Source organism: Mastigoproctus giganteus, chromosome 6, assembly GCF_048544385.1.
Source record: "Mastigoproctus giganteus isolate SK-2022 chromosome 6, ASM4854438v1, whole genome shotgun sequence".
NCBI classification, from domain to species: Eukaryota; Metazoa; Arthropoda; class Arachnida; order Uropygi; family Thelyphonidae; genus Mastigoproctus; species Mastigoproctus giganteus.
The window spans coordinates 137,589,522-137,601,596 of NC_143580.1; the positions used below are offsets into that span (position 1 = coordinate 137,589,522).

Genomic DNA, 12,075 nt, shown 5'->3' on the forward strand with positions numbered 1-12,075 from the left:
ACAGATTCTTCGCTGTAAATACAATTTAAACTCTATCTGGTATGTTAAAGCCAACTCCTCAATCCACGTGACATTGAAGAGAAAGTCCAAATGGGCAGCACAATTGTGTCAGAGTTACCCAGTCTCTCGGTTGAAGCGTTTGAACCCGTTTTACATGACACGGACGCAAGTTTGAAGAATGCAGTTTAGGCAAAATGAGACTTACTTTCACTGTGGCTCATTATTATTCCGATCTGAGAGTACTGATAAACGGATCAATAGGTGAGTATTGGTGGTCTGGCCCAATACATTGACTGTCTAGATTTACGTACCTAATCCTGCTTTATTTTATTTCGTGGGATGTAATGAAAGTGATGTCCTAACAGAACAAGTAGCACACGAGCGGAGGAATCTTTTATCAGATTATGGATGACGCTGTTTACATATTCGATTAATAAAATTCTTGTTTTCTAACGAGGAACGTTCTGCATCGAAGACTGTGCCGAAAACTTAGAACGCGGTTGAATTGTATTTTTACCTGATAAGAAGATATCGCCATTTCATACTTGCAGGCGCTTTTTTCTGTGGTGCAGATAAGTTAAACTGGGAATTTATATCAGAGCTTCAAAGATTATCTCAGGAATCGATTCTGGAATTCAACGAAAATTTAAACATGAAAATGTTACTCAATTTCAAACATTTAATAATACTTTTATTCTTTGAATCCGCAGATGAACTAGATATGCAGATTATAACTAAATATCAACAGTTATCAGGAGATGTCATTGAGCAACTATTAAACAAATTAGACTGGAAACAGTTATATAAATACCATCTTTAAGTGAGGACTTTATTAATACACATAAAATGAAAATAAACTGGAGTGATATCGTCTTAAATCGTTCATTAAGCGACGAATTCATTAACGAAAATTATAAAACGTTAGTTTTATATATGTTTGCAAAATTATGTATGACATAAAATAGCTTGAAAAAAAATGACTATTAAATAGCAGATATTCTTAACAAGCTACAAATCCTTCCTACTAAAAAAAAATAACTAATTTAAGAATAGACTAAATTCAAAACTATTAAAAATGACATCGGCATTAATTTCAGAGCAGAAGTTTATGATGAGGAAAGAAATTTATATGCCAGAAGAGTTAAGTTAACCTTATCTAATATCGATATTAAAATTAATTTAAAAGATTATTTAAAATAAATTTTTGAGTTACAGAATAATACTGAACATCTATTTCATTTTGATTATAGAAAATGGTTTTAAAAATTGGTCTTTATCTTTATTCTGATATGTTATTTATTGAGAGTCGCATTAAAATCGGATGATTAGTTAAGGAATTATAGCAGTTTAATGAGAATTCTAATTAATTAGCTTGCATTTTGACTATTAAAGTGCAGTCATAGAATTAATACTCATAGCTACCAGGAGTGCTGATAAAAAGGAGCGCAGTTCTCTGTTAAGCTTCTTCATTTTGTGCATAGTAGAATAGAAAATGAAGGTTCTAGCACAAATGTACACTTTTACAAAGGGAAAAAAATTACCTCTGCCTAAAAATATCCTCTTTTCCTTTAAAATAGTTCATTTTCCTAAAATAAATTACAAAAATCGAAAAATTAAAATTATTCAAATAGAAACAGTCTTTCCTTTCGTAAATATTCTATGAAGAAATCAAAAAGCACAAACATTTCCCATTTCTGCACTTTCCTTTTTGCTTAAAGAAGTGAAAGATTGTGCAAGAATTTTTTTGACAAATTATACAAGTTTATCTTTTAAACTTGAGACATTTCAGATAATTTCTGATTTCAGATAATTTCAGATAATTGTTTTCAAAACCTTCCACGAAGGTTTTGAAAACAATTAACGTTTGAAACGACCATTCTTGCATAACTTAAAAGATTTGGTTGCTTTAAAGTTCTAGGCGTATCAGAAACTTGGGCCGTATTGGTATAATGTCTGTAGATTTCGTGTTCTGTGGTCGATTTGCCGTTTGGTGGAGAAAAACCCACGTTTCCGGAAGGAAAAAATCATGCTAACATCGTCTGAGACCGAATAACTCAACCACTTGTGAAAAAGACCCATAAAACCTCGTGCCATTGACGGGATTTGATTTGGGGTATTTTCCATCCGGTCTGGGGAGGAGACCATGATTATACCTACTGTGCTACCCAGGAGGCCACTTAAAACATGGCAGCCATTTAAAATTGCGAATTGGACATTTTATTAAAACTTCATAAAAGCGCGTAAAACAAAGTCTTACAAATATATTTTTGTTAGTAGAGCGTGGAAGTAAAGCACTTAAGAAGAAAGGATAATATCATATGAAAATAATTACATTTAGTGAGAGTAGACCTGAGAGTGGAATATGGCAAACACCGGTATGGTCAGGTATAAAATTAAAAGCTTCAGAAATGAACAATAGATAAAGTAGTGGAGTCATTTGAGTGCTTAGATATAAGTAGAGGGCTATGTGAGGAAAGAATAGGTTAATTTAAAAGACGCTCAGGGAAGTCTGTTCAGCAGAATGGTTTAATCTGTATGTTACACAGCAACTTCAGGATGTGACATTTAAGGTTTTTGGGGAAGGGCGTCGATATGAGCAACTTCAAATGTATGGTCAGCAGGTGATCGATCTAGCAGTAAGAAGGTGAATAGTGATTAGATCAGATTTAAATTAGCTAGGCTGAGATATGAAAATGAGAATAAAATAAATAAGGCTTTCGTGCCACAATGAGGCGGTTATTTCTGTTGTAGTTCTGGGAAGTTCCCGCTATATAGTGAAAAGCTGTGCCGTAGCGTGTGGGGGGAAGAGTAGTCTCAGTGTTAGGGGAAAGAAAGTATTGAAAAGAGTAAAGTAAAATGGTTCCTGTCTTGTCCATTTACTCCTGAAGCAGTAACGTTATTACGTTCCAACACTGTAAGGAACGTAAGTCTTCTGAACTATTGCTTACTGTGTTGTATTGAAAAGGGTGCTTAGAGAAATTTGTAGATTATTTTAGAGTAAAGTTGAAGAAATTACGAGAAATATAAGGAATTTTTTCCATTCAGTTCGTTTATTGGTTGAAGGTATTAAGAGAATTCATATTGCTATTTAAGGCGAATAAGGAGCTGTTTCATATTGAGTTAGTTTACTAATTGAAGTTGTAAAAGAGAATCGATATTGCTGATTATGAGATATTTAAAGAACTGTTTAGTATTAAGTTAGTTTATAGATTGCTGTTGTGAATAGAATTGATATTGCTGATTAGGATTGAATTAGTTTAGTGATTGCAGTTGTGGACAAAACTGATATTGTCAATTGAGAGAAATTTATGGAAATGACAGCATGCATTAACAGATTAAATGAGGAAAACAAGTTACATATATACTTGTAAATAGCTTTGTGTAATAAATCACTTTGCTTTATAATTTTGTGTCACTGCTCATGAGAAACTGACAGCTCGCATAAATAAATAAATATTATAGATAAAATCCTCAGCGCCTGGAAATTTCTGATAATTTAATGCATTCAGGAAGTTTGTGGACCTTATTGCTTGAGGGGAGTTGTTGTACTAACATAACTACAATTGCCACTGACGGCAATACATGTACAGGGGATACAAATAATAATAATAAAGATAAAACACCCTTCCCACAAGTGGAAAATGCGCGTCATTATTTGTTCTCTGATTCATCAACTACGTAAATGTGGAAGACAGTAAGCGATACTGCTTTGAATTAGATAATGTAATCACTCCGACAAATGAGTTCAGATACAAAAATTATAATTTTTATTGCTGCAATTGTTTCATACAGTAATTTTATATACAAAAATAACAATAGTTGTAAATGATCAAAAATGCTAGTTTAAAACGATTGGTGTCAATGTTTGATATCTCCTGGACAGTCTTCAGGACGGATACAGTTTCCATTTCTGTCCCTGACAAATCCTTTTTTACAGAAGCATTCAAGCTTGCATATTTTTATACCACAGTCCGGGTAGGTTGGAGTTACCGTACTATTTTCACACGTCAAAGGACAGGCTGGACCACATCCGTATTGTTCGTTACTCTTACACGCTACGATGAAAACGAATAATAAGATTTCAATATAATTACCAACAACTTCAGGAAGTTTAATAATTGTATTCTAATGAGGATACTGTTTCTTTCTATAAAAACGTAATAATCTACACTACAATACAATTTTTAAGATGATAGAGCCATAATAATTCACCATATTTTCATTAATTATAAAAGGACTTTGTAAAGTATCAACTAGCTTTCTGACTGAAAAAAAAAATACAGAATGGGCGAATCTTAGAAAAATGTGTATTACAGAAACTTGCTTTCTAAGATAAGTTACTAAGAAAATTTACTTACTTTATAAAAAAAAAACTTTCTATTTTAACAATTTCTGGAAAAAAGAATATAAGAAATATATTCGCATGTTGTTATCTGGTTTCCATAATCATATTTGCAACGTTGCCTAATCAGTATACAGAATTACAGGTTTTCTTGGAATGCATGACAAAAATCGCATCAGTCAGGATCCTCCATCAGAGATTTCGCCACTTATCACTTGATTAAAGAAGTCCTAGTTTGAATCTGCTCAGAGACTGGGTGAATTTTAAACTTAAAATGGGACGTCTTAAAACCAACGACAAAATCATGTATCAGAACCAAGGCTATGAACTCCTTGATACTTACATAACATCCCTAGTAAAAGAAAAAAGGAAGTGAATAAGGTTTGTTCTCCAAACTGATTACCTAAGGTAGATTGTCCCGCACTGCCAGAAACTAAGTAATTGATCAACGCTGTTTCAGACATTCGCTCGATTAATTATGTATAAGGGCGATATAGTCTCGGAGAGCGAATTCCTATGCAGCTTGACCTCTTTGTAGATGACACCTCCTTCACGAGAATTCTGAGAACAGCGTATTGAACAAGCAACGAAATTAGTGTGGAAAACAAAAGGCAAGACTTCAGTAGTGCAAATTCGATCGGACACCTGCGAGGTTTAAGTAAGCTCAATGCTGAGGGTATGTTTCGCATTTCTCAAACGACACACGAGGAGACAAATTTAAAGAGAGAAGGATGATTGTACGGTAAATGAGCGGCAATTTGCTTATAGGTAGTTGATGTTTGGAACAACTTCCATCTGGTTTTATGAAAGAGGATAGTTTGATTGAATTTAAGAAAGAACTGGACAAATTATTAGAGGTAGGTAAAGGATGTAGGAAATGGTCTTTTTTTGCTGGTGCTGTTTATGCTTTCTTCCTTGCATCATTTGCCATTACTAATACTAAAAACTTTAGTATTAGTGAGCGGGTTATCTAGCGTCTGGGGCTGTTTTATGTCGACTTGTTTTCCGGTGCTTGGAGGGTTCACGTATGGGAAGTATAAGCACACTGAGGCATTTTTATAATTTAAAGTTTACACTTTACATTCACAAGTTTACACTTTCTGTACTCTATTTCATATCCTGTTATGTTTCTTGTCAATAAGTCACATTTGTGCATTCTTTAACGTTGTGAACCATTAGCAAATACGTTATACTTTTGGGTTATGAAAACTGCGTAGTTGGTATCATGTTAGAACTTATTAAAATACAGTATACATATACTGTATACATTGCGTTTACCGATGTTCCATCTACGCCATTTTTATTTGGAATGATGGCTTTAGCCTCGGATTGTGAATATTGTCTAAATGGCTACCATATAATTTCGCATATACACTCATGTCCAACAGTTAAGAAAGGTACATTATTAGAAACACTTCACCAGATGGCAGTACATTGTGTAAACACCTGTAATTGAATAATTCAATATCTACTAAAAAATTGTGAATGTGCATCTCATGGAAGAATTATCATTCCGTGAAAAACATGGAAATTTTATTCCATTACTAATGGATTACCTAAGAATTAATAGGGATTGTGATTACCCCCTCCCTGCTATGCAACTCTCATTCGCAATCTCATGCTGCCCACAAGGGGATTTAGAATGGGGTTACCTTTCCACACCATTAAATCACCCCCTTCCCCACACACGTACACACAAACTGCCATTTAGTGATTTGGTAATATCACAAAAATAAAAGCATATAGCGTACAATTCTTAAGCAATTGATAAAAATAAACAATTACACATAGAACAGAAAACAAAATTATAGTTGTACAAAAACTTGTAGTGTTTGATATACCCATTTCACGTAAACTGACTGAAAACAGTTTCACAAATGTAATATTTTATCTTGTATACTTGATCATTCAGATTCCGTCGACATACTAGAAATATCATCAATAAACTCCAGTTTATTTGTTTATTCTCTTCCATGATTACAGGAATGATTATAATCCTAGAAGCATGTAAACATTTGCAGAAACTGTGGGACCCATCTGGTCTGGCAAAAACTCTATTCTGTGGGCAGTTTGTTATTTTTGCTGAAGGAAACACTCGAGTTTCTGGAGAAGTGAACTGTACGACTCCCAATGTACCTAGTAACTTATTCCAGTAATTTATAACTCGTTGGCTAAAATAAAACTTCGTACAATCCAGTCTAAACATCTCCCGCCCCCCATAACTTGAAATTATGGTCCGTTGTTCTAGAATCATTTATAACCGTGAAAATTTCGTCCTCTTTCATTTTGCTTATGCCTCTCAGAGCCTTAAACACCTCAACAAGTCTCCTCTAAGGTGCCCAGTTTCAAAGCTCTGCAACCCACATATTCGAAGTCTTTCCTCATATGGACGCCCTTTTGCCGATCTCACCAGGCGAGTTACCCGTCTTTGGACCTATCCGCCTCTGTCTCACTGATGTTCAGTTTCTGTTGTATGTATTTTCCATAGATATTTTCATAGCCATTATTCTTCTGAATTGGCATTTTAAATTCCACCTTTCATTTCGAAACAAGTCCGAGTATGTGCCTGTAATTAGTCAACAATCATTCGCTGTCCGACTCCAAAATTACATAACGAACATTTTAAAAATTTTATAAACTCATAAATTCTAATTTGTAAATTTTATTCTGTTCTTTGGAACAACCTTCCTCGGTAGGAGAAGGTTGCTTCAATTACACCACTTTCCTTTAAAGTTCAATAAGTTTTAGCAAACGTTTATAACGAAATACTCATTTGTATAAATAAAAATTGCAATTTGATTTATGAACAAATAATAGTGTAATTAAATGCATATAATGATACCCAGTCAGTCCAATATACAAAACAGGCTCATACATCGGATCAAATGATACATTGTAAGATATGTCAGAATGGACTACCACTGTTATTGTTAGCCTTTTTATACCATTACAATTTTACATCAGTTTTACATGGAAAGCATGGTAGCAAATGAACTTTATAAAACTGTTCTTGTTCCAATTTTGTTAAGTAGATATCACTATAATAAATAAAGTCTGATGAGAATGTTCTTTTCAGTACAGCCTACTGTCTTCTTCTTCTTAAAAGCAAATCTAATGGGGGACCTTTAGTGATCAAAAGGGAAAAAAACGCTGTCATTACTAGAGGGGCACTGAAATTTGAAATTATGGGGAATTTCTCGTGTTCCAATCAAGGCTCCAATCCAATTCAGACAATCTTCATTTGTACGTATTTTCTGCAAATAACGATCTATAGAAATTGAAGTCTCGCATCAGCAGACCTTGTGCCCCTACACACTACTGAGATCTGTCGGTTCTGACATCTTTCATGTAGGATGTCGCAACAACAACAACAAAAACTTGTGGCTAAGTTTTGGACAAGGATTGCACGGATTATTCTATCAGAAGGTTTGTTTTTTATCCAGATAAATCGAAAATCCGACTTTAAGACCCGATGTACCAACATCTTATTCGCATATAAATATATGAAATTATCAAGTTATGGTTTAACTATTAACGCTAAAAATATACTTCAGAAGATTTCAAAACAATTTAGGTACTACTATAACTGCTGTTTTTAAATAATCGTGTATTACCTCTACCCTGAAAGGTTTCTGTCCATTAATCAAAAAAAAAATAATTTAATTTACCAGGTGGACAGTCTTTGGGTGGGATGCAATTTCCGTTGCTATCTCTAACCAATCCTTGTTTGCAGAAACATCCTTCGATGCACACAGCGGGACACATTATTGGGTCGTTTAAGTTGCTGCAAGTCAATTGACATCCTGAACCGCACGTGGTGTATTCTTCTCCGGGCTTGTTGCACTCTAATGAAAAACAAAAAGTGCAATATTACACTATCATAAAAAGCTTTAAATGATGAACTATCCATAAACATTAAATTTAGAATGTTTTTATAGATTAATTAAATTTACAGAAATTACATTTACTAGTTTATAATACGTAGTGACAAATCATCGATTAATATTCAGCTTTTAAAATCTAAAGATAAAAAGATCTCGGCCACTATAAGCTTCATTTCGGGAAGGAAAATTGTTGAAAATAAATAGCCAAATAGATTTACCTCTTTTATATTTTCCAAGGCCCAAAGAAGGCCATCGTGGATAGCACAGTTGGTAGAATCACCATCCTCCCCACACTGGCTGGAAAAGACCCGAATTCGAGTAACGTTGATAAGTTGAGGAATATTAATGGGCCTTTCTCACAACGTGGCTGAGTTAATTGGTGTTACAAGGGCAGCACGGTTCTGGATTCGGTTTCCTTCTGGGCGTTTTTTTTTTTTTTTTTGTACAATTTTGTATTCTCCTTGCATTGTGTAAGAAGAATAAAAGTACTAACTTAAGTAGAGTGGATCGTCCGAAAGAGGAAACGGCAGCTCTATGCACACATACAACCACATGCCACGCGGGAAGAATTCATTTGGAACATAAGTAGCAGAATTTGGCCGAGTGCGAATTAGATGGATCCACCTGTCTAAGTGGTATGCTTGAAGATTTTGACATTGTCATGAACAAGTGACACTCATACAGAAAATAGTTTATTGACCGCTGTTCTAGACCCTTCCCAAAAGAAGGCACTCGGGCTAATTAATGACCCATCTCTTATAAACGCTATCCGTCTCTGTCTCATAGACTTTCAGTTTCTGTTGTATGCATTTTCTATAGATATTTCCATAGCCATTATTCTATTGAATTGGCATTTGAAATTCCACCTCTCACTTCGAAACAAATCCGAGCACCATTCAAAGTAGTCAGTCATTCGCTGTCCAACTCCAAAATTACATAACGAGCATTTATAAATTTTATGAATTCACTTATAAATTCTACTTTGTAAATTTTAATTCTGTTCTTTGGAACAACCTTCCTTAGTAGGAGAATGTTGCTTGAATCACACCACTTTCCTTTCAAGTTCAATAACTTTTAGAAAACATAAATATACATGTATAATAGGAAATATGTATTTGTATCCCTGGGGGCTCCCATCTGGTGAGTATGGGCTTGCTTGGCACACCCAGGGTCTCGAGCTGGATATCATCATTCTTCTCTTTCTTGGTGATTCTCTCTCTCTCTCTCAGAGTAACTCGGAAATTGTTTTTAGCTGGTGCAGCATAAGCCTCAGGCTTCCTTGCACTATATGGCTAGTAATAATAATAATAAATAAAATTAGTAATTCGAAATATATGAACAAATAATAGTGTAATTACAATGCATCATAATGACATTCAGTCGGTCCGTTGTATGATACAAGCCCATACATTGGATAAAATGATTAATTTTAAGATCTCAGAATGAGATCTTAAAATTAATCATTGTTATTGTTAACCTTTTTTATATTATTGCAATTTTACATTAGTTTTACGTAGTAGGCAATGATAACTTTATAAAACTGATCTTGTTCCAATTTTGTTAAACAATTATCACAATAATAATTCGTCAACTGAGAACTTGCTTATCAATGTTACACAGTATCTTCCTCTTTGACTGGAGGAAAACTAAAGGGGGACCTTTATTGATCAAGAGAAAAAAAACGCTGTCATTACCACATGGCACTGAAATATTAAATTATAGGAAATTTAAATGGTCCAATCAAGGTTCGAATCCATTTCATGTAACCTTCCTTTGCATGTATTTTCTAAAAATGACGATCTATAAAAATTGAAGTCTGATGCCAGCAGACCTTATCCCCATGCACACTACTGAAGTCTGTAGGTTCTGAGATCTTTCATGTTGGGTGTAGGAACAATAAAAGTGGCTAGGTTTCGGAAAAGGATTGCACGGATTATTCTATCACACCGGGCGAGTTTTTCATCCAGATAAACCAACAATCCCGCTTTAAGACACATCTTATTCGCATATAAATAAGGAGTGTGGATTAAATTATCCGGTTAAGGTTTAACTATTAACGCTAAAATTATCCTTCAGAAGATTTCAAAACAATTCAGATCCTGCTATGACCACTGTTTTGTAATAATCATGTACTACCTGTAGCCTTGCAAACTTCTGTCTCTTAATCAAAGAATAATAATTTTATTTACCAGGTGGACAGCTTTTGGGAGGGATACAGTTTCCGTTGCTGTCTCTAACCAATCCCCGTTTGCAGAAACATCCTTCGACGCACACAGCGGGACAAATGATTGGATCCATTAAGTTGCTGCAGGTTAATGGACATCGGGAACCGCATGTGGAGTATTCTTCTCCGGGCTTGTTGCACTCTAATGAAAAACAAAAAAAAGTGAGTGGTTATAATTAAACTCATTAAATGTTAAACTATCCAGAAAAGTTAAATTTACAGTGATTTTACAAATTAGTTAAATTAAATAAAATTAGTTAAAAAATAATAAATTTAAAAGTTTAAAATGCGCAGTTAAAAATCATCGATTGAAATTCAGCTTTTATAACCTAACTGGGAATGAAATGATGTGGTTGAAACTCATGTTTTTATAGGCTGAATAGTTTACATAATTTGCAGCTCTGCAAGTCGGTCGAACGATTTGTATTGGATACTCGGATTTTGCAGGCCAGGATACCTACTACAGTATATCAAATATTCACCTTCGTGGAAAATGTTTACGATAAAATATTCATGATAAACATTTTGTTCTGTTCATTTTGTCGAGCAGTGTAATATGGTGCAATATGAATTTTCCACACAAATTGCTATAGCAGACCGACTAGGATCATTCCATTAACGATTTGGGGGATAAGACGAAGGTGAGGTGTCGACTACTGAATCTCGTCTTTTCTTCGCACATTGGAATTCTCTAACGACCATCACGTGAAATGCGAACGTGCATTCATAATTCATTTGCAGCTCGTCTGAGAATTCTGCATGCTTTGAGGAAACATCTTTTGGAGGCGCAAGTTAGATTGCTTGTGGCTGAAAAGGCGAGTCATTGTTTGTTCTCAAGGGTTGTTCTCAAGATCTATAATATTGCTTTCGCATTTTTATGATAGTTCTAATACTTTTGATAGGGTAGCTTACATATTTTATCATTTTACTACTCACTGGATTTTTGTTAGTGATTTTATGGTATATCAACGTATTAGGCTATATTGCGCAATATAGCTGCACAGCTGTTAATTCACATCCAGGTTTGCCTAGGGTCGGGGTTAAAATCCAGAATAATTGGCAGAGAAATCCTTACACCTTCTGCCTGAGATCGGCTAACTACAGCCCTGATTGAAGAAGTCATTAAGTATCGGTATTATTATGATCAAGTGATGCAAGGAGGAGGACTTTTTCTGCGTTTCTGCAGAAAAAGGACATCGGTTATTATCCCTCACCAACTGTTGACCTTATTTGAGCTCTTTTCATATCTTTTTCCTTCATATCTGACCTTTACTTAGACCTGAACTCAATAGTCTAAATGCGGTCTCACCACTTGCGAAGGTCCCTATCCGTTTATTTACAGTGAACGGAAAATTTCAAGGCTAGCTGAATTTCAATTACCCCTTCCCCCAAAGCCAGTTTCGTATTATTCTCATTACCCATCCAAATGTGTTGGAGATGTTTTAAAAATGATTTTTCATTAAGTTTTCACGAATTACTGCATTACTGCAGTAATTGACTAAATTCTGTTGATATTTCGTTTGAGGTAATGTTACGTATAACTGCGTTTATCTCTATTAAATACAAGAATTGTATCCGGGTGATGTTTATTTTATAGTTGCCACTTCGTTTAAAGATGGCTGGTG

The 12,075-nt window shown here is 34.6% G+C and overlaps 1 protein-coding gene across 1 annotated transcript in view; it reads right to left on the reverse strand.

Moving 5' to 3' along the window:
- Positions 1–12,075, reverse strand: part of LOC150084608 (von Willebrand factor-like) — a 283,645-nt gene that overhangs the window by 120,243 nt on the left and 151,327 nt on the right. Inside the window, exons 13-14 of the mRNA XM_090376305.1 lie at positions 10,416–10,592; positions 8,060–8,187 (exon numbers count right to left, since the gene is read on the reverse strand). Coding sequence (XP_090232431.1) covers positions 8,060–8,187; positions 10,416–10,592 — 305 coding nt within the window. The remainder of the gene's footprint in view (positions 1–8,059; positions 8,188–10,415; positions 10,593–12,075) is intronic.